The 20,632-nt window shown below is 38.3% G+C and overlaps 3 protein-coding genes across 4 annotated transcripts; 1 reads left to right on the top strand and 2 right to left on the bottom strand.

The window, feature by feature from the left end:
• Positions 1 to 6,324, bottom strand: LOC124304116 (ATP-dependent RNA helicase bel). Its single transcript, XM_046762157.1, has 9 exons — positions 6,121 to 6,324; positions 4,779 to 4,860; positions 3,588 to 3,933; positions 3,156 to 3,390; positions 2,553 to 3,031; positions 1,473 to 1,777; positions 1,050 to 1,349; positions 547 to 822; positions 1 to 313 (listed from the first exon to the last, which is right to left on the bottom strand). Exons 1-9 carry the CDS (start codon positions 6,163 to 6,165, stop codon positions 216 to 218), a joined length of 2,166 nt encoding a protein of 721 aa, XP_046618113.1. The 5' UTR covers positions 6,166 to 6,324; the 3' UTR covers positions 1 to 215.
• A 1,577-nt stretch (positions 6,325 to 7,901) lies between these two features.
• Positions 7,902 to 10,813, bottom strand: LOC124303870 (60S ribosomal protein L8). Its single transcript, XM_046761640.1, has 5 exons — positions 10,676 to 10,813; positions 10,230 to 10,377; positions 9,193 to 9,334; positions 8,544 to 8,857; positions 7,902 to 8,143 (listed from the first exon to the last, which is right to left on the bottom strand). The coding sequence occupies exons 2-5, from the start codon at positions 10,365 to 10,367 to the stop codon at positions 7,964 to 7,966; spliced, it is 774 nt and encodes a 257-aa protein (XP_046617596.1). The 5' UTR covers positions 10,368 to 10,377; positions 10,676 to 10,813; the 3' UTR covers positions 7,902 to 7,963.
• A 941-nt stretch (positions 10,814 to 11,754) lies between these two features.
• Positions 11,755 to 20,632, top strand: LOC124303868 (pyrethroid hydrolase Ces2a). Of its 2 annotated transcripts, none has more exons than XM_046761637.1 (6): positions 11,755 to 12,298; positions 14,354 to 14,639; positions 14,967 to 15,152; positions 15,802 to 16,569; positions 19,030 to 19,333; positions 19,741 to 20,632. In XM_046761637.1, exons 1-6 carry the CDS (start codon positions 12,023 to 12,025, stop codon positions 20,108 to 20,110), a joined length of 2,190 nt encoding a protein of 729 aa, XP_046617593.1. In that variant the 5' UTR covers positions 11,755 to 12,022; the 3' UTR covers positions 20,111 to 20,632. The 2 variants fall into 2 exon arrangements, with proteins under 2 accessions (XP_046617593.1, XP_046617592.1); XM_046761636.1 differs by having other exon boundaries at positions 11,756 to 12,298; positions 19,027 to 19,333.

The raw sequence follows: 20,632 nt of genomic DNA, 5'->3' as shown, positions 1-20,632 counted from the left end.
TTTCTTTTTTTAAACATACATCTCGTAATTTAGCGGTGTTTCATCGCGTGTATTGTATAAGTGTATGTGTAAATGTCTGTGTCCATGTATTGAGATTAGGGTTCGGAGTGGAGTGCACGGGGGAGCAAGCGAGTGATTGTGTGTGTTCGTTACACGTAACCCAATTTTAGTGTTATATTTGTATTATTAAATTGTAGTGGATAATCGTCCTCCATCTACTTGCCGGTCCACCAGTCTGTGCCACCGCCACCGTTGTTGGATGAGGTATTGTACGATGAGTTGTTGTAGCTGCCTCCGTATCCTCCGTATCCACCTATCGCAAACGAACATTCAACGGGTATAGAAATTTTAATATATAAAGCAGGCATTCTAGTAAATTATAATCTGCAATTTAATCGAAGTTCACATTGAAAACTAAATTTAGCACTGATGAAACACTCTTCAGAATTGGTGAATTCAGAACGACCAGTTGTAATAGAGCCCTAGATTTTGGCAAATGAACGAATAAAATTGTCATAATGCCATATTATTGAAAAAATCACTAACCGCCATAACTTCCAGGTCTTCCGGCTCCGTTGTTTCGTGCAGATCCAGCACCAGGCTGTTGACGATAATCTCTTGCCCCAAAAGCACTGGCAAAACGACCACCGCTGCTCTTAGTGCCACCTGGTCTTCGTGCACCACCACCACCTCCAGAGTTTCGTACTTCCATGGACATATTCTCTAACCACGGGGGTAAATCCTGGTTGGCCTCTATCAGAAGCTGAACAAGCTCTCTTACTAAATTATGGTTTTTACTATTGAAGAATGAAGTGGCTACACCTGTAAAATAAACGGAGAAAAGTTCAATTACAAAAAACCGTCAATGTTAGCTATTAAATCTTAATATTTTGTAAAGTTTACTACCAGTCAATAGATTTTATATCTCAAGAAATGTCAACGTATGAAAGGCAACGATTCCGGTGTTTTACAACAGCCAAAACTTGCTTTTTTTCTGAACACCCATTTGATCGCCAGAATATAAATACTAACATATGTGCAAAGCGTACCTAGATTTCCCATACGTCCGGTACGACCAATACGATGGACATACTCTTCGACATCGCCGGGCAAGTCAAAATTGATTACATGTTTAACATGCGGAATATCAAGACCTCGTGCCGCGACAGCTGTCGCGACGAGAATAGGTGCTGATCCAGCGCGGAAACGGCGCAACGCATCTTCACGCTCACGCTGAGTTCTATCACCGTGGATACTAGTCACGGGATAGCCTGCTTGGTGCAAGTATTCCTCTAGCGTGTCAGCTCCTTTTTTTGTTTCAACGAATACTAGTGTGAGTGATTCCGCACCTGTAGAAAATGTTTATTTAGATAAGTATAATAGAAAGAAAACCATTGTTCCACGTATAGTGTCTCCAAGTCTTTTGTCGGAATACGTGAATATGTTTGAACAAAAAATTTGAAATTACTTACTAGGCTGAGTGAGGTTGTTGGCTTGGAGTAGATCAAGAAGATAAGATCGTTTTTCACCTTCATCAACCCAAACTATCTTTTGGGTGATGTTTTCAGACGTAGAACCAACCCTGCCGACTGCCAAGAAAATATAATTGTTCAGAAAGTCACGAGCTAGCATCTGAATCTCTTTGGGAAAAGTGGCAGAGAACATAAGGGTCTGTCGTTCCCCGGTTGGAGGCATTGTATCTTGTTCTACTATGCGACGAATTTGCGGCTCGAAACCCATGTCAAGCATTCGATCCGCCTCGTCTAGTACTAGGTACCTACAATACATAAGAATGAAGACTGTTACCATTTTTTCTATTACATAAAAATGTAATCTCAGGAATTAATTTCATAAATGGAAGAAACAATTTCAATTCAGGACTCCAATTTTATCTCATTTCTGCGTAAATCTGACAGCGACGCTTGGTAAGCTTGAAATATGAATTTCCTTGACTTAGCGAGATATTGTTTGAAAGTTCAATAGTTTGGCGATCCTTGAAATGATTAATGACATAATAACAAAATTCACTGTTTGTTAAATTTTTGTGAGTTAATATTACATGCATTATTTTCTCAACAATGACTCTAGACTTTAATACTTTGATCAAATTATTCGAAATCATACTCTGATCAGAATTGTAGGAATGGCCTTTGAGGCTATACTTTTCAACGCTTTTACTTCATCTGTCAGTTTTCGATTTTCGTTCAAATTTTATAATAATACGAAGGTGTTGTCATGATCCGTTCTACATACTTTTCATATCTACGTTCGACTTGAGCGTTCCAAATTTTCAATACAATAAAATTCAAACTGTACCAAACGATGTACGTATTTCGAATGTTAATAAAATTTTGTATTTCACGATCAAGAAACCTTTCTTTTTATATAAGTTATGCCTGAAGTTTAAATACCAAATCAGTGTATTGACTTGGAGCACGAAACCTTCAAATCTTGAGGGGGAGAAAAAAAAAAAAAGAAAGGAAAATGTGAAAACACATCATATGCAGAAATATACGTGTACACATGGAATGCAGAATCCTAATTGTACTAACCGGCAATTGTGTAGACCAATTTTCCCGCGATTAAGCATGTCGACGAGACGACCAGGTGTGGCGACAAGAAGGTGGCAGCCGCGATCAAGTTCGCGTAACTGATCGCTAACATTGGCACCGCCATAAACAACAGCAGGACGCATTCTTGATCTGTAAGCAAACTTGCGCGCTTCATCGTATATCTGGGTAGCCAGTTCTCTGGTGGGAGCCAAGACTAGACCCAGAGGGTATTGTTTGCGCCTTCCAAAGTTGGCGCCGACAGCGTTAGGTGGGGGAGGTCGGGGACCGCATTCGTAGATCTGATTTAATATCGGCACTAAAAATGCCGCAGTTTTACCAGATCCGGTCTGCGCGCAGGCCATGACGTCGCGACGCCCGATGATGATCGGAATCGCATACTTTTGGACCGGCGTTGGCTTATCGTAACCAGCAAGAGTGATGCTGTTCTTTACAATCTCCGTCAGCTGTACTTCATCGAACTGAAAATAAGAAATTAATACAACATCTTTTAATATTTTATATCATATTTTCCTTTATTCAAACAATTCGATTATTTGAATTCCCAACTGACGAGATTGAAAATGCTAGAATTATTTTACATACGCATGTGATGTGTGGAGGTATGTTATCGCCGGTGGCCTCAACGGGAATATCCTCATACTTGCTGAAATTGATTCCAGTATTTCCTGTTCCAAACAATTCCACCTCCAACTTCTCATCCCTCGTTGTTGGGATTGTCCAGTCAACTTCATTTCGTCCTCTTCCGCCATCCCTGCCACCCTCGCGTCCGCCGCCACCCTCGCTATCTTTCCATCTTCCACCTCCATTGCCACTCGATCTACGATGTCAGAAAATCAAGATTACTTCCATTCCAAAGTGATACGAGGGATTTGCTGTCAAGATTTTTTCAAAAATTCGATTACTACTTTTTAGTTGTTCATTTTTTTTTCTCATTAGCATGCTTAGATTGTATTTTTCTTTCATGTATTGCTTACATGTAATGAACTTCCTTAAATTTACATGACATAAGTGTACCTGTTATCATTTCTGGACTCTTGCCAGCGGTCATTTCGAGGTTGCTGTTCCTGCCAACGGTCGTTGCCGCCACCTGGACCACCATCTCGGTTGTCGTTGGTCGGGTAGCGCTGATCACGCCCTCCCCCGTTCTCTTGATTGCCACCACGACGATTTCGACCTCCAAAGTTACCAAAATCAATGTCACGTCCACCCCCACGGGAATCTCTGTAGCCAGAGCCGCCGTCACGGCCTCCGCCACCTCCTCTACCACGTTCCCGATCTCTGTCACCTCCCCTGTCTCTATCGCTAGGTTGCCTCGAGTTGCTGGGTGGTGAATTTGTATCACCGCCTAATGGCGCAGGACCTGTATAATTTTTTCATATCTATGATTCTTGAAATGAAGTATATATTTTAAGAAGTACCAGAAATCAAAATTTGTGTGAATATTTTTTTTTTTGTTCTGTATGGGGATCAAGAGAAATTTGCATTCCAAGATAAATGAATATAAATGATGAAAAAATAAGCTCCAACTTAAAAATAAAATTATCTCGCAACATATTTTGACTAAATATGTGAAATCTACAAAATAGGTTGCAAAAGTATCATCTGCACTACTACTAAAAACTTTCAGAATTCACGAAGATTATATTGTCTCAGTGTTTTCACTGATGAGTGAATTTGCAAACAGTGACAATACAGTTTGGTAAAGTCGGCTTATTAGATTCAAAATGATACATGTACCTGATAAATTATTCTAAAATGAGCTACCACAAGTCTTTCGACCTGCTTCAGTTATTCACGAATGCTTACCGACTAGAAGAATAATGAAAACAAGGAAACAGCCTATTTGCAACTATTATCACATCATTTACTTTCCCTACCGCAATCATTGCTCTCATACAAACTAACTGCTGAATGGCCTCATTTTTTCCCCTTCGACATTAATTACGCAATCTCATGGAACTGAGTTAGATGAGTTAATATAAAAATAAAAAAATCGCAACAGAATGTAGTTACCAGACTTGTGACCAGGTTTAACCAAATTATAAAAGATAACCAAAGTGATTGACAGCTAGAAAATTGCTGTTTCAAAATTTAGAATATTTATATAAATTTCAATCTTACACGTTTCCAGAATATTGTCTGAAATACTTTTATGAATTTGCAACTGGATATGAAAAAATAGATTAATGTAAAGAAACTACTAACCTCCGGACTTATTGCGGAGATGAGGTGGTACGTAGCGACCCCCACTTGGCTGGCGGGAGTTCTGCAAGTCCAGACCAGCAAACTGAAAAATGGGTTAAAATCAATGCACAAGAAAACTAAAATTTTTATGAAATGTCTGCACAGTTTCCCGAATGTTCTAATTTTGTGAATGAGTGAAAAGAAACGAAGATTATATTTCTTAACATCATGTACCAATAATAAATCATATGATCGCATTATGTAATTACTTTTTCATCAGTTGTTGATCAAATCTACGTGTAAATAGCCAAGGTCCAAAAAAAGTGTACAATTTGAAAAAAATTCTCTGATTCCTGAATATTATCTAAAGAATCAGCACTGGATGTTGACCTACAAGTGTCGACACGCAATCTATATTCAATGTAGTTTAAAAGAAAAAATATAAAGTGCATCAAGACTTTTCGCTTTTGTATATCCTATTAATTTTTTTTTTATCAATGAATCATACGCATGACAGGGAATTTCCCTTTTCCTTTCTCAGTTTATACTCTTGCTCTGGAAGAGAAAATTCGGTTCTTCCAGAAGTAATCGCTAAGACATTCGGATATCTACAGGTTTAAGCATGTATGCGTGTGCGTGTGTGTGTTCCCACGGTTTACACATGCAGTTACAGAAGGCTTGGTATGATTCATTGGAAAAGTACTGTTTGAGGATTCAATCACAAGTTGAGTGTGTAATTACACACGATAAGAGATCTTTACGCGGAAATGACGGCGGCTAGGTGAGTCGTGAGTGTATAGAAGGGATTTAACAAAATGATGAATAATCATCCATCGTACGAAAATCAGAAAGATTTCATGATAATTCTAGATCACGATCATTACGCATGTTATAACGGCTTTTCCGAATGAAGAGAATGTGCGACAAGGAAAAAATAATATCACCGGAGAAAGGTAGGTTTTTTTTTTTTTTTTTTTATCGACTAATTATATTCTCGTCACGTTGTAAAGCCAGACGAAGTCTAGACCACGTATTGCCGTGTATTCGACATGTCTCGTCAATGAAACGAGGTAAGTTACCTATGCCGTTCTAGGAATCGTTGGCCGCCATTATCCCAAGAGGATGTCATGTAATTTTTGCAGAAAATTAGAAATCCGTTAATTAGGCTTTCTTCTCAGTACCCGGGGGCTCAAAAGCTCGCGAATTTCGGCCACACATCCAGAAAACTCAATATCGAGAACGAGAGCGAAGATAAGAGTGGCAAAAATTCGGCATGGCACAAGACTCGGTGTGCATGGCATCGAGTGAATAGGAACCGCGATGAATAGAATGTGACAAATAATTTATGGGATTGTTTGATTACCTGCTGCTCTAGACCTGATCCATTCTGGTTGGCTGCATTACTCATATTACTCCGTCTCGATACGTAGGTTTCGTGGCTCTCGCGTAGAAACTCGGCTCAATCTATCTCAAAAAACAATTTTTCTCGCACAAAAGATACTCCAGCCAAGTTACACTGGCCGCCTGCCCTGACACAAAGGCCTGACTCCGCTTGACGTCGACGCAAAAAAAAATGGCTGCGGCGATACTCAAAATGGCCGAAACAGCGCTTCCGCTTGCCAATATGACGCTAAGGATGACGCTATTCACTCAACTCAACCGGGTTCCGCATGAATTACTGAGGCGATTTCGGCCGCGGGCGTCAGTCAACGCTCGTGTTCTTCCCAACGGTATTGAGCAACGAGATTTTCTTACGGATGCTTCTTATTAGTTACTAGCAGCTGGCAATAATCCATTGTGATTGGCCTAAGCGAGCGATTGCTCAGTAGCGCCACCTCGGTTCTAGAACGCTGGTTCAGGGATATCAAAATGTCCGAAAAGCTTTATGCCGAAAACAGTCCGGATCACTAGAGTGGATTTTGACTTATTTTTCACTCGTGAGAAAAGCATTTCGGTTTAAAGATGCCTCGATTTAAAGATGGTCCGGATCAAGAGTTCAATGGACCAGATAGAAGTACTTGATTCTGGATTAGCAAATGTCGAAACTAGTTCGAAACTCGCGGCTGATTTTCAATACTCATCTAGTACCGCGTGAACACTCAAATTCGATCTATATTTCAGAAGAATGTTTGTTACATCCATCTTTGTTTTCCAATGAATCAATTTGATGCCAAGTTTTAATTAATACATTAAATTGTATGACAATAATTTGCGATAGAAAGATTTTGAGATTCTCTCCAATGCTTTCACTGCATAATAGGCCACATTAACAGTTATTTGTACCTATTTCACGATACGTTTTCAGTATTCACAAGGGTGAACAACTAGGATAAGTCGCGTCTTATTCACCAGTTAAATTAGAAGGAATGTTTCGTGTCAAGAACCGAAATCTAGATCAAGTATTAGCTAACACCACGCAATATTTCACAGAGATGGAAGCAATAGACGATAAAATAATATTAGTCTAGCTTCATTGAATAAAATCGCCAAGTCATATTCAAAATCCTGAAATAATAGACAATTAGATTGTCATTTCAGCATTGCAATATGTTTGCACATAATATTACAAATTTAATTTTTTATCTTGATACCCAGAATCAGCTCACATCTTACACCATAAGTTCCTGCACTAGTCGTTGTTCTAAGATGCATAAAAGAAAACACTTCGGTCTGAGCTTATCGAATTTTAAATTAGATGCGATATTTTCTTTTAACAATTATCGCGTCTGTCGATTTCGTTGATTTAAATCTTTGCTATAATGAATAAAGTTCTATTATTAAAAACTTGACGTTTTTTAACTCGTGCTTTATATTTTGACCAACTTTATTACCTACACATCGCTAGTACAGCTGCAACTCGACATAGAATATAACGAACCAGAATCAATTGCATTTTCAAGAAATTTTACCGACAATTTTGAACATCGTTTTTGGATCGAAAATACGTCCATTCCCAGAACAGTCGAAAATTCATTCTCAAAATTCAACATTACAAAAATTATTGCCTTACTATCAGTTTACCTGATGGCTGGTAAGGGTTTTTTGTACACGATAATCGAGTTTGTCTATTATATTTGAACACGTCGGAAAGTAAATGCGATTTCTCAAGCAGGGAAGAATTACGTAAATTATTTACAATTTTTATTAGTAGTTTGTTTTTTCATTTTATTGTATAATTTACACCTTGCAGGAAATTAGCGTTTAATCTAATCGTCCTTCTTGGTGTCGGTCTTTCCTCCCCTGATCCTACCGGTACGACGAGCAGCAATCAGACCGACCTTACGTCCGGCGCTGGTTCCTCGCTTGACAGTAGACGCCTTACCAATATGCTGGTGATTACCACCACCGTGAGGATGTTCAACGGGGTTCATAGCCACACCACGAACCTAAATGTGAAATAAATATGTTTAGCAAACTGAAATTTACCGTTCGACAGACATTTGAACAACACGATTATACCCTCAGTTAGTGTTTGTCCACACTGTATTGTGATTCAGGTTTCAAATGTCATACCATCATCGAGTAATTATAAATATATGATCTACATTTTTTTCATACACGATAACATCTATGAAGAATTTTAGTAGTTCTCGATCATTGGTTCTTTGGTTCGAGCGAATATCGTTTGAAAGTAGTTTTAGTATCTAAAGATGAGTAAACGTTAACGATCGATGGATTATCTTTCCTTGAAAAAACAGCCTTTCCAATGAAATTGCTCATAAAATGCGTCAATTACCAAGATAAACTAAAGTGCAACAGTTGATAATATTGTTTCTTTGAATTCACCTTAGGCCAGCAGTTCCTCTTGGCCTTGTACTTATGGTACGCACGTCCAGCCTTTAAGATTGGTTTGTCAATACGACCACCACCAGCAACAATGCCGACCATAGCTCTGTTGTTGGAAGGCATAACTTTCTTAGCTCCAGAAGGTAGCTTTACTCTTGTTTTCTTGGTGTCGGGATTGTGAGCAATGACGGTGGCGTAATTACCGGAGGCACGTGCCAATCGACCTCGGTCACCGGTCTTCTCCTCCAAGTTGCAGACAATTGTACCTTCAGGCATTGTTCCAACAGGCATAACGTTGCCGATCTGGAGGTTGGCTGTTAACATATTTAAAAAATACTGAAAACAGTTTCCTGATCTTAGCCGTTTATAGATCCTTAATGGAATACTTCAGAAAGAGCCTCTAGATGTTACTCCTCAAAAATCTTAGGCAGTAGGTATTCTAGAATTCATCATGTCAGTTTTCAATTGTACACTTTAAAACTCTAGATTAAAACAGAATCAAAATTGGTCCTTGAAGAGATTCCAAAAATTTTCCAAGTTGTCCAAGTTCAAACACAAAAAAAAACATTCTTACAGCTTTGTTTGTCAAACATTATGAGAGAACAAACTTTTGAGTACTAATATCTTAGGACAAGATCAAACGATTTACCCTTCTTTCCACAGTAAAGGAACTGGCCAGTGTACATGCCCTCGGGAGCGATGAAAAGTTCTTTGCGTGTCTTAAATTTGTATGGATCACGGAAATGCACTACAGCCAATGGAGCACCACGGCCAGGATCGTGGATAATGTCCTGAGAATAAAAATGTGAAATTGATGAATAATAAATTGAGGTTTCAAAGTGTTAAACTATTGATAGAATCGACTGAGCTTCAGAAAGAGCCTCTAGTGTGTTACACTTCATAACCTTTCAGTTGTAGGATTACTAGAAATCATCATATACTTACAATATCTACAAACATATTAAGATAAAATATTGGTATTTCAGTGTAACTAAAATAAAAAATGCAGCGGATTTTAAGGTACTCCGACTTAATAGTTTCATGCAAATATTCATCGCAAGCAATGAGAATCTAGACTGCTAACTTTTACAAAAAAGTGAAAGTTTTCTTAATTAAATAAATTTCACCTAGCATGCAGTTTATTGTTATTACAAATACTTCAGACTGCAAATACCAAAAACATGGATAAACACTCAAAATCTATTAAATCGAAAATTAATAAATCCCATCCAAGCCATTAATTAGAATTGACATAGTTTAGAAAAATATCTGAAGTTACGATATTTTCAAAGACTTTAAAGTGCCGAGAATTATTCATATCTGTCCTGGCGTAGATCTTATTACTGTGTATAATTCTTCAAGTTTCCTAGGGTTTGGTACACAGCAAAAAGAGAAATGAATCTTAGGGGCGCAACGATGTAAGATGGTGAAACAAGAACATGAATGCTACCTAGTGAATTTCTCAAGAGAAATGATTCATCAATTAGCAATTCAGCAGCTAAACTTGAAATTTCCAGCGTTCTTAGCTTTCCAGATTTTTTGACCACGTTGTGTCAATGTGAGACATAAACAGAATTATAACCTCAAAGCAATTACGTCCGTTCGAAACGCCAGGAACTTAATAGCAACTGGTGTTTTATGCAATCGAATTTCGGCGTATTTCATAAAGAATGAATAGCCTCTTACCTTAACGACACCCTTGATGTATCCATGACGTTCGGAGAAGTCAAGCGAGCGGAGTTTTGGCGCTCCCTTTCTCCTTTTGGTGTGGGAGCGGAAGACTGATCCAGCTCCCTTACGCTGAGCACGAATTACACGACCCATGGCTCGAAATCTAGGAACAGAAAAATGATAAATATGAGATTATAAATATCGTGGAGCAGTTTGTGGCCTAGCAGCGGTTTAATCGGCACGTCAAAACTCGCGAGGCATGACAAGATTCCTCAAACGATGGCACTCTAACCTAAAAACAACGAATCACCGGATATAATAGATTTATTTTGTGAAATATTGAATTTAACAGATACATCGATCTTCGAATACTATTCAAATGACATTTAAAAGTTTAGATGGATGTTATTTATCGTAGATATTTTGAGATTTCACGAGTAACAACGACAGAGGAAACGTACCAACGGAGCCAGTCCCAAACAGAGGAAGTTGAAGGCGAAAATCGAATTCGACCTATCGAAAGACCGGGTCGACGATACTTTTGACACTTTTGATCGCGTATTCGATGTCAGTCAGAGTAGCATCGAAGAATTCAAAACGAAATTGAAATAGCAACGAAATAGCTTTTACCGTTGCTATTACGGAACTCATCCCCTAATTCTTTTTTTTCCAAACGAATATGTTTAAACGTAAATAGTCAACGGTAAGCGCAATTGTGATGCAATATTTACTCAACTGCGGTTTTCTTCTGGAGTCAGAGCAGTTTTAGAGAAATTTTAATTACCATTTAATTATTCAATACTTATTACTTCGGTCAGACTCCGATAATAATCTTGTAATATATTCAAAGTTTTAGACAACTTGAACCGTGAAATAAGTAAATGTATTCGAAAACACGTAAGTATTACGGCGTATATTATCGACCACTTGCGCCGTGCTTGCTGCAACCATACATACAGTTGTGTGAGCATTACGAATCAGACCAGATAAATGTAACCGTAAGAAAGTTCCTTAAGCACCCACGGGCACTGACATTTTTAGATTAAATAGGGAAGTCAACGTTCGAATAGCTTTTGGAGCTAAAAAGAAATCTGTGAAAAACAGCCTTCCAAAAAACGGTTATAATTTCCCGGTCATGATTCAGTGTAGCAAAAAATAAGAAGCGATGAATAATTGTTAGAGTGTGGAGTTGCTTTCATAGTACAAAATAGTCTCATTATTATAATATATAACAGTCTCACTGTTTCAAGATCTTTATCACCTTATTTTTTATTTTCTTCCGTTACATCTGAGACTAACAGCTGCCCGTATAAATTTCTATCAGCATTTGTAATTTGAATGTGTTTAAGCCTGTGCTTTGATGTCTTGGTATTCTTTGAATACTTGAAGTGAAATTGAATAGCGATTAAATACCGCTTTCGGTGATAAGTTTTTTTTTGGAAAAACAAACGTTTCATTCCACTATACAAGCTTGTAATAAATTCTATTGCTTTTTGTAATCACACTCCAGACAATACACGTATACAGGAAACCGAGAGCAATGTGAAATCTACTCTATAAAAATAAAACGACAATTAGGCCAAGGTGGGGATAGATGATGAAGTCCTTTTATCAGAGGCAGTTGGGAGATCCGAGGACTCATTCTAAAATAAGACGAAACTACGGCTATGCTTGAAAGTTGACTGTCATTATTCGTCAAAGTTTTACAACTCTTTAACATTGCAAAAAAATTAGTGACCAAAATTTTTATAACCGATTAATCAACGTCATATCGGTGAAACTAATCAAACTTATATTACTTACACACGATGCACAAACATCAGTGCAGCGTTATTCTCTTAACTATAATCATTGTGATAGCTGAGTATACGGCAGGTGATCGCCTGTCTCCTTTATTAAAAAGGCGAAAACGAATTGTCGGAGGGATCGAAGCTGCTCAGCCACCAGAAGATGATCCCGTCGTATTTGTCAGCAGAAACGAGCGAGATGCCCGGATTTATGGAACTCGGGACGAGGGCAAGGGCTTCTACGTATTTCGGGGAATCAGATTCGGAGAACCCCCAGTTGGTCGGCATCGATTTCAAGTAAGCGGTTGCATCGAATGATGAGTACCTAAGTCAATTAGTTCACGGATCACTGCATTACGTAACACAAACCATAATTACTATATTCATCGTTCTCAGAATTCCAATCATATTTGGTCTCCATAATTAGCTTATACTGAATTCAGATCGAAATGACACCATTTTCTAATGGAGGGAACAATGAATGATAGTTATTCAAGATAGATGACGTATAATGGCATACCAAAGTAATATAAGCGGATGAATGCTGAACCTAATTATCAACTCATTTAGCAGAAGGCAATGACCAATAACTCCCTGCCTCATATGCTATTAATATCCTACAGTATTACTTCACAAAAATTTTCACTAATTATATAATGTATAAACATCCCAGCCTCCGATGAATTTCATCTATCAAGCCAACGAGCGAAATAATATGAACTTTACTCTAGCATCTATAATGACATTTGACCAAGCCACAAGAGATTGGTTTTAGAATAATAAGATTTATACAGCTTTTAGAGAATTTGATCATAAGCATCAATTTCGTTATAGGTGCCAAGTCGTGTACATGTATAGTATATTACACCGATAACCCTGCAGGGGACGTTTCAGTTTAAGTTAATGTGGGTCTCGGGATAGTCGATCGTTTAACGACCATCGTAAAATGCAATGCTCTTCACTTGGACCGCTTATATCGCTCCACATCCGGTTGGTACACCCCCGCGATTACATACCGACTGGCGTAGATAAATTTTATATCATTACTGTTTTCGTGGTCTGCATGAAATGCGTCGTATCAAAAGCCTATTTTTTCACACCAAAATGGCGTCCCGTAAAATGGCTGCATCATTTTATAGGTATCGTTGTCTGTCAATGAAAAGAAACACACAACAGAACATATACAATATGTTCGTACGATTTTCTATATCAAATGAAGCTGGGATAATCAGATCTTAAACTTGATTCATCTTTATAATTCTATATCATAAGCGTAAAAGAAACAGCGATATATTAGAAATTAAATTTAAAACCCCACACAATTTAAAGTCGCAACTAAAGATTACGAGTTTCGAATTTGCTTGTATGTTACCACAATTCAGAATTAAATCTTATAGAAATGCGTCCAAGAATTTTAGACGTACGACTTAAAGTGTGTTATTTGAAAGTATAATAGCCAATATTCTCTTTCGCTACCATGAGAAAGTCAAAAGAGTACAAAGAATTATGTATTTATATTGAACGTCAATTGGGAATAAGATTTATAATTTATACATAAGTACAACAGAAATGGAAAACAATAAATATTACGTATATCCTCTTAGTCAGTTTCCGTTTCAGTTACGATTTGTTGTTCGTACTCTAAAATTATAATCATCCTATTTCAAATCAAAATCAGGCTATCTCCGCAGCCAGTTGCCAGTTTCCGTTACGTGTTTAATTGTCCAAGAGCCTCGCCAAATGGAGATGATATAATGCAAGGCCACCCAAAGGCAACCCATGCTTCATTAATTTATTGTTAGCATCCCGCGTTGCCTATTGTTACTATTGTTAAGCGCTGTTACCGAGCAGGATGAAAACTGGCCGATAATCGAAATCCAGAAATCTGGATCTCCGCTCCGTATTTAAACCAATATAGCAATTTAATATTCATAGAATATCAATTCACAGAGTATCTAATCTCCGTCTCTCTTGTTTCTCCTATTTCCATATTCCAAATGAATCAGACGCTTATACCTCTCAAGGGTGACAAATAATGAACAAACTTAAAAGCATCGCAGAGACTTGCGAAAAGAATTTACTGAGAAAAAACGGAATACAGCAATACTGTGTTACCATGGTGGTTCTTAAATATGAAATCAGTGAATGAGAGAGAAACGAAAATGAACGAAGAAGCTAAGATAGAATTTAACCGGCCCTAGAAAATTCGACTTAATTTTTTATCGCTGATTGTAAACGGGCCAGTTAATTTCTCACTCAGAAGCTTGCAAGCTGTGTGATCGTAGGCCAGAGATCGGGATGCGATTAATTGTTTCCCATATTTCAACATCGCCGTGAATCGTGTGTTTCCAGAGACCGAGAAGAGTGAATTTGGAGGGTGACTTAAACGCGACGAAATGGGGAGCGCCCTGCCCGCAGCCAGATTCTTCAAAAGAGGGTGGCGTAATCGGATCTGAGGACTGCTTGTTTTTGAACGTTTTCACTCCCGCCTTGCCAGACGAGGGGGACGGTTACCCGGTTCTGGTATGGATTCACGGCGGAGGCTTCAGACGCGGTGCCGCCTGCCAATACGAGATGAGAAACTTAATCAAGAAGAAAATGGTCGTTGTCTCCATACAGTATCGATTGGGTTCCCTAGGCAAGCTGTCTCGCCATTCTTGACTTGAGATATTTTCTTTTTATTTTTTGTCGTACGCTACGATCAGTGCATCGAATTTTCATTTTTACATATCCTCTCCATCGTTCGGCCAATCGGAATTAGTCCCTGAACAATTGAAGAGCTTGGAAACTATAACTTTATGATTAATATGTCAATTGCACAATTCTAGTTGAAATAGAACATCGATGCCCACAGATCACAAAAAACAAAAAATGCTATTTCTGAACGTTGTGATCGGGGCTTTTCTACCGATAAGATTGAATGATTTCCTATTCTAAGATTAGCCACGTATACCTATTCGCACAGGATTCTTGAGCACCGGAAGCAAGGAGTTACCGGGAAACAACGGCATGTTCGATATGACTTTGGCAGTCGACTGGATCAAAGATTACATCGAATTCTTTGGCGGTAATCCGCGGAAAATCGTCGCTTTTGGACAAGGAACTGGAGCCAGTGCTGCTATGATGCTGTCGCTATCCAAACTGACGCAAAGTAAGATTAGAAGTAATTTACAAATTGTGTCCACACACTTAGAAAGTTGGCGCAGCATTTTATAGTCTCTTCAGAAAACCCATGGAAATATCAGTTGAAGCTGATTTTATACGAAGTTTCGAATTTCTCGGAATGCGAATCTATACCATAAGGAATACCTTAAAATGGGATCTTGAAGCCTTTTTTCAACATTTTTAGCAATTTCTTCAACGTCTCCGATGTTTTACCATGCATAAACAATCAATTTTGGTTAGTAAAACTGAAGAAGCTTTTTCTGCAATCCTTAAGCAATACCTAGACATTTTTTACAGATTATTAAAAATTATTTTTGAAAGCAAAAAATCACTTCTGGGGTGAATTTCACTCTGTGTGACCTTTATGCGAGGTGTAACCGACTAGGGTTAATTAAGTTCCTTTGACTTGCAATTTGATTTTCAACCGTTCAATTCATGACATTCTCGAGGGAATCGCCTCTGAGAACTGCCGACTCCTTTCCGTGTGAGGCTTCGATTCTTCGATGTAAAAATAAATTCAAACATATCAATGAACTAATATCAAGAAATATATCTTTTATTTTATTTTTTATAATTATAAAAAAAAAAGGATTAAACTCGCTACTTGTTAAATGTTCGAAATAACTCGTTTTCAGGCCATTTCAGCGGACTAATCGCGATGTCTGGTTCCGTATTGTCCCATTTCGCCATTGACAAAGACCCGACGACAAGCGCGAAGGCTATCGCGATGGCGAACGATTGCCCGGTCGAGGATGTCTCGGAGATGACGCGCTGCCTGCAGGAACTTCCGCTGGAGAAATTGATCGACGCCGATTCGTCCCTGGAAAGCATCCGGGCATCGGTTCAAGGCTTCGTCGGCGGTTTGGCGGGAGTTTTGGGTCCGGGGCCCGTGGTGGAGGGCCAGGACGATCAGCGGTCGCTGCCTAACTTCATGACCAAGCCGCCCGAAGGCTCCTTGGATCTTGGAGAGTTCCCGGAAATTCCACTGCTCATCGGCGTTGTGAAGGACGAAACTGGCGGCGCGATTTCCGGTCGTTTCCGCGAGGAAATTCAGGAAAAGGTGGACATGATCCCGAATTTCGTCGACAAGAATCTGGTCGAAACTCTTCAGGGAACGATACCGAGTTTCGGAAATGCTGAAAACCAATGGCAATTCGTTCCCGAGGCCTTCTCCAAGTATCTCAATATCCCTGACGGTACTCGGGACGAAGGGAACCTCTTCGCCAAGGTGGCCAAGGCCACCGGAGACGCGCTCTTTAACGCGCCAGCTTTCCTCGCTGCTGAACAATGGTCGAAGAAGGGCAAAGCCTTTTTGTACAGCTTTGATCACACCAACGGGAAGAATTTCGGCAAGGGATTTCTGCAAGGATTGCCGTTGGCTGAGGCGAAGGAAAATGACGGAGGTAATTGCGGGGCAGAAATCGTGAGATAGGCATTATTTTTAATTACTATTATGCGTGGAAAAATTGATGCAGGAAATGAATTATCACATCGAGGCTTAAGGATGTTTCAGATGTGCATTTCAGTCAGAAAATGATGAAAGCCAGATTCGTAGAGTTAGTCCAATATTACAGTGAATTGTAGCTCATTTGGTTCGCGATAAAGGAATTCTATCAACAAATCATAATTAAGTTAAAACATGCGACCTATATTGATTTTACTTATTAGACGATTTGTAGATAATTCGATGACAAACAAAATGAACTTTAAGATTTGTTAAAGCTGCGAATGTGGTGTACTTTTTCCATTAGAAAAAAGGGGAAACAGTAAAATATGTAAAATAAAAGAAAAGTTAATAACGGAGATTATTCATGTTAATCTTTTTTTTTCTCTCTTGGTGTCTCTCTACTCAGGGGAACTTGATTCAATCGTTTTAGTCTAGCTCGCACTTGTTCACTCGTTACTTCTTTGATTTCCAGAATCGCATCGCTTGTACAATTTCGATGAATGCTCAGATGAGAATTTTGTTTCTTAATAGATTTCTTACATCACATTGGATGGAGTTGATTTGAAATAAGGTTAATAGGTTTTCTTTCATACTAAAAAATAACGACTGTGTTAATTTGAACTTATCAGGATGATTTTTCATACAGCTTCATTGTTATTAAATGTGGATATAATTCGGAAAAAAACGTCTAGAAGTGATTCAATTTAGTATCCATTTACAAATAAAATGTGTTCCAAATTATTGAAATTGGACAAAGATTATACGTCTTTGGCATTGATATTTTTAATATTTATTTTCTTCAAACGACGCGCTCAAAATTATACCTAATACCGGTTTCTCGGTTAAAACTGTCCGTTACAAGATTTTTCTTATACTTTAAGGACAAGTTACTTTAATTGATTATTTATCTTTCTAGGCTGTGGAGCCAACAAATTCACGCATTGTTTAATAATATTTGAAAGAATCTTCGTTCGTAGATTTTCGTACGAAATTTTTCGAAACACAAAAATGCATTGGTTCAATTTTTCACTCCTTAATTATCCTGATAGTAAAAAGTACGCGTCGGATCGTTCGTGTAACTTTTCTGCACGCGCTTCGTACCTGGGAGCGAGTGTAATTACGTCCGATAAAATGACTCGCGTTATATACGAGTTCCAGGATCCCAAATAATTACCGAGCAATTATATGTGTAGGTATATATATGTACATACGTATATACGTGTATATGTATATACAGGGTGGGGCATTTAAAGTGTGACAGAGCAATAGCACTCAAACTGTCGATGATAATGAAACAAGTTTCACATGAAAGTTATATTGTTTGAAAAGGCCGACATACTGGACCATCCTCTCATTTTTTCGGTGGAGGCGCTGAAGCTACGTCAAGGTCAACTCCACTTTTTTAAATAAAAACATTTATTTTTTTTTCTACGATATTATTACTGACTTTATATATATATATATATATATATATACGTACTTCCTGTGTAGCGCACAGCGAATAGCGTGTTAGATGTCATGTGCCTTAACGACTGCAGTTTAGAACCAAGGAGGACCGGTTGCAAAAACAATCTCATCTCACTCACTCTCACTGTGTTTGCTTTTTCTCTATGAAAATTACACGCCGGTGTAACACGTGCAACGTATAGGGATAAACGAGTATAAATGAAGTTAGGTTGATTTTTTTTTCCTCGTCATAAATTGTGTTCATCTTCATTTAATGCAGACTTCAGAAATATATGTATATATAGTATTAGAAATTTCACCTCGTTGCTGAGCGTAATTGAAAAGCATGCGTACGAGGTTATTTGAAAAATATTTAACCACATAAAAATCTGTTACGATAATTACTCGTTAAACGGTGATTCACCACTGTAACATTATGAATTACAAGTTGATATTATAATATTTTTGGAATAATGGATAAACGCGTTACGATTGCTGGTATGTTCATTCTGATTTCGAAAGCGGAATGAATACATTTGTTTGATACAAGGCTTGAAGAGATCAGAAGTTGTTGAAAACGCGAATAATCCAAGATCGTGTATGCAAATGTATTCGTCGATGATAACGTGGTGCTAAATCAAAGGATCTTTTTATTCCGCAAAGGCATAATTCACTGTGACGAGTCACCGTATGCAGTGCGTAATTCTCTCGAACTATAAATTTACAGGATAGCAAAAAAATCGGATGATTATTGTAGATTTGCAACTTGCAAAATGAGGGAATCACTATTTATGCGATACTTCAATAATTTTCCACCGTCTTCCGCGTTCGAGGATTCAGTATTTGCTCACAACTTGATTACGCAGACTTTTTAATTTTTAATTCAACGAACATGCGATGACACCATATTTGTTTTTTAACCAAATGCATGAAAACAACAATAATCAAAAATCCATCATGCCTGCAGCAGTTGCCAGCCACGGTGATGATTTGGGATACATTTTTGGGAGGAATTCTATTATTGGCGAACGACTCACCGACGGCGGTACAAACGCAGAACCTGTCGACCCCGAGGATGCGGAAGTCACCGACGTCTTCACGGAAATGATAGCGAACTTTGCGCGAAGCGGAGAATTGTCGGTACCATCCGCGAAGCCAGGATTCCCCGGCGGAAATTTGACAAAAATTCCATCTTTCGCCGGCGGCAAAGATCCAGCAAAGACCAACCCATTTGTCAGCGTCACATCGAAGCCCAGACTTGTGGAAAATTTCAGGTTGCGTATAAACGATAAAAAACGCAAACCATGACGAATGTCCTTTATATAAAATTCTGCCGAGCATTGTATCGCAGAAATTTGTGCGGCTGTTCAACCGAATGTTTTTTTCTTTTTCTTTTTTTTTTAAACACTTACGATCCTAGCAAGAATCTTCATTCTTTTATAACATATATTTGAGAATTGAAAAGGATTTGCATTCAACAATGCAGTAATTATAGCAAATTTTCCGTTTTCTTTTTTTTCTTTCGTTTTTTCTTCAAAAAATCTAAGCGTCCCTGTGACTTTTGAAAAAATGTCAGTACTACAAAAGGCAGTATTACATTCATTCCAAAAGTGAATACAGTTGAAAGTGTTTGTCAATTGACTGAGGAAAACGATTAAACGTGTTATATACGTGCTTACAGATACTGTGAAATGGGACTGTGGACTGGATCGGTCGAAAGGATTCAATCCTCAACTTGCGGTCTGTTCAAAGCGAGCGTCGAGAGGGTGGAGAAGGTTGGCCAAAAGGCTCTGGGGGCAGTGATGAAAATTGGTCAGGAGACGTTCGGAGTCGGTAGTAAGGTTGCCGAAGACGTTGTCAGACCGGAAAAGATCGCCTCGGACGTTGAAGATACGGTGAGGAAAATAGTGAAACCCCCGGCGGTCATCGGGGGTGCAATTCGAGGTCTAATCCCCGGCTTTGGGATAAGCGAGTCGCCTTCCTCGCAGTCGGAAAGAGTCCAGCCGAATATCGGTAGTCTGATACCTCGGCGAGGATTTATGATCGGTTGACGGCCAAGCATTCTTTTATTTTCATACACGCGGAGAGAAATTTCTAGTTCTCGTTACCACACAGTACTTGACTACTTACGCTTTTTACCATAACCAAAAAATATATAAAATATAGCCTATACACACATATATATATATATAAATATTATAATATAATATTAAATGAAATAGTTAACTGAATAAACAGATTTAACGTTACTATCACCGAAAAAGTTAGTACTAACAGTTGTAATCTCTAAATAGTTATCAGTAACAGATCTGTTCTTCTAATTCGAATATTTTATTAAAATATTCTAATAACTCTAATGAGTAATATTTACCCCAGTGCTGCATTCAAGTAATATCTTAATTTGTTTTTAATCGTTCACAGGATTATCGGTGGTATCAACAGTTATAGTAGCAATAAATATAATATTTTCTTGTCATTCAAATATTTCACCGAAATCTTCTAGTAACTATGACAAGTGAAACTTTTCTCAGTGCAGGCTTCGAATAGTGCCTTGATTCTTTTTTAATGGTTCG

Source organism: Neodiprion virginianus, chromosome 4, assembly GCF_021901495.1.
Source record: "Neodiprion virginianus isolate iyNeoVirg1 chromosome 4, iyNeoVirg1.1, whole genome shotgun sequence".
Classification (NCBI taxonomy): Eukaryota; Metazoa; Arthropoda; class Insecta; order Hymenoptera; family Diprionidae; genus Neodiprion; species Neodiprion virginianus.
This window is presented reverse-complemented; position numbering and strand designations above follow the sequence as displayed.

Bases quoted from the DNA above. Each gene is read 5' to 3' on its own strand.
- LOC124304116 (XM_046762157.1), bottom strand. From the start codon at position 6,165: ATGAGTAATGCAGCCAACCAGAATGGATCAGGTCTAGAGCAGCAG. The intron at 3,391-3,587 runs GTACACTTATGT...CTGACATCGTAG, and splicing joins GAGTCCAGAAATGATAACAG to ATCGAGTGGCAATGGAGGTG. The intron at 823-1,049 runs GTACGCTTTGCA...TTTATTTTACAG, and splicing joins CGGACGTATGGGAAATCTAG to GTGTAGCCACTTCATTCTTC.
- LOC124303870 (XM_046761640.1), bottom strand. From the start codon at position 10,367: ATGGGTCGTGTAATTCGTGCTCAGCGTAAGGGAGCTGGATCAGTCTTC. The intron at 8,858-9,192 runs GTAAATCGTTTG...ATATGTTAACAG, and splicing joins CCTTTACTGTGGAAAGAAGG to CCAACCTCCAGATCGGCAAC. The intron at 8,144-8,543 runs GTGAATTCAAAG...TTTCACATTTAG, and splicing joins AGAGGAACTGCTGGCCTAAG to GTTCGTGGTGTGGCTATGAA.
- LOC124303868 (XM_046761636.1), top strand. From the start codon at position 12,023: ATGCACAAACATCAGTGCAGCGTTATTCTCTTAACTATAATCATTGTG. The intron at 16,570-19,026 runs GTAATTGCGGGG...TCATGCCTGCAG, and splicing joins GGCGAAGGAAAATGACGGAG to CAGTTGCCAGCCACGGTGAT. The intron at 19,334-19,740 runs GTTGCGTATAAA...ACGTGCTTACAG, and splicing joins AGACTTGTGGAAAATTTCAG to ATACTGTGAAATGGGACTGT.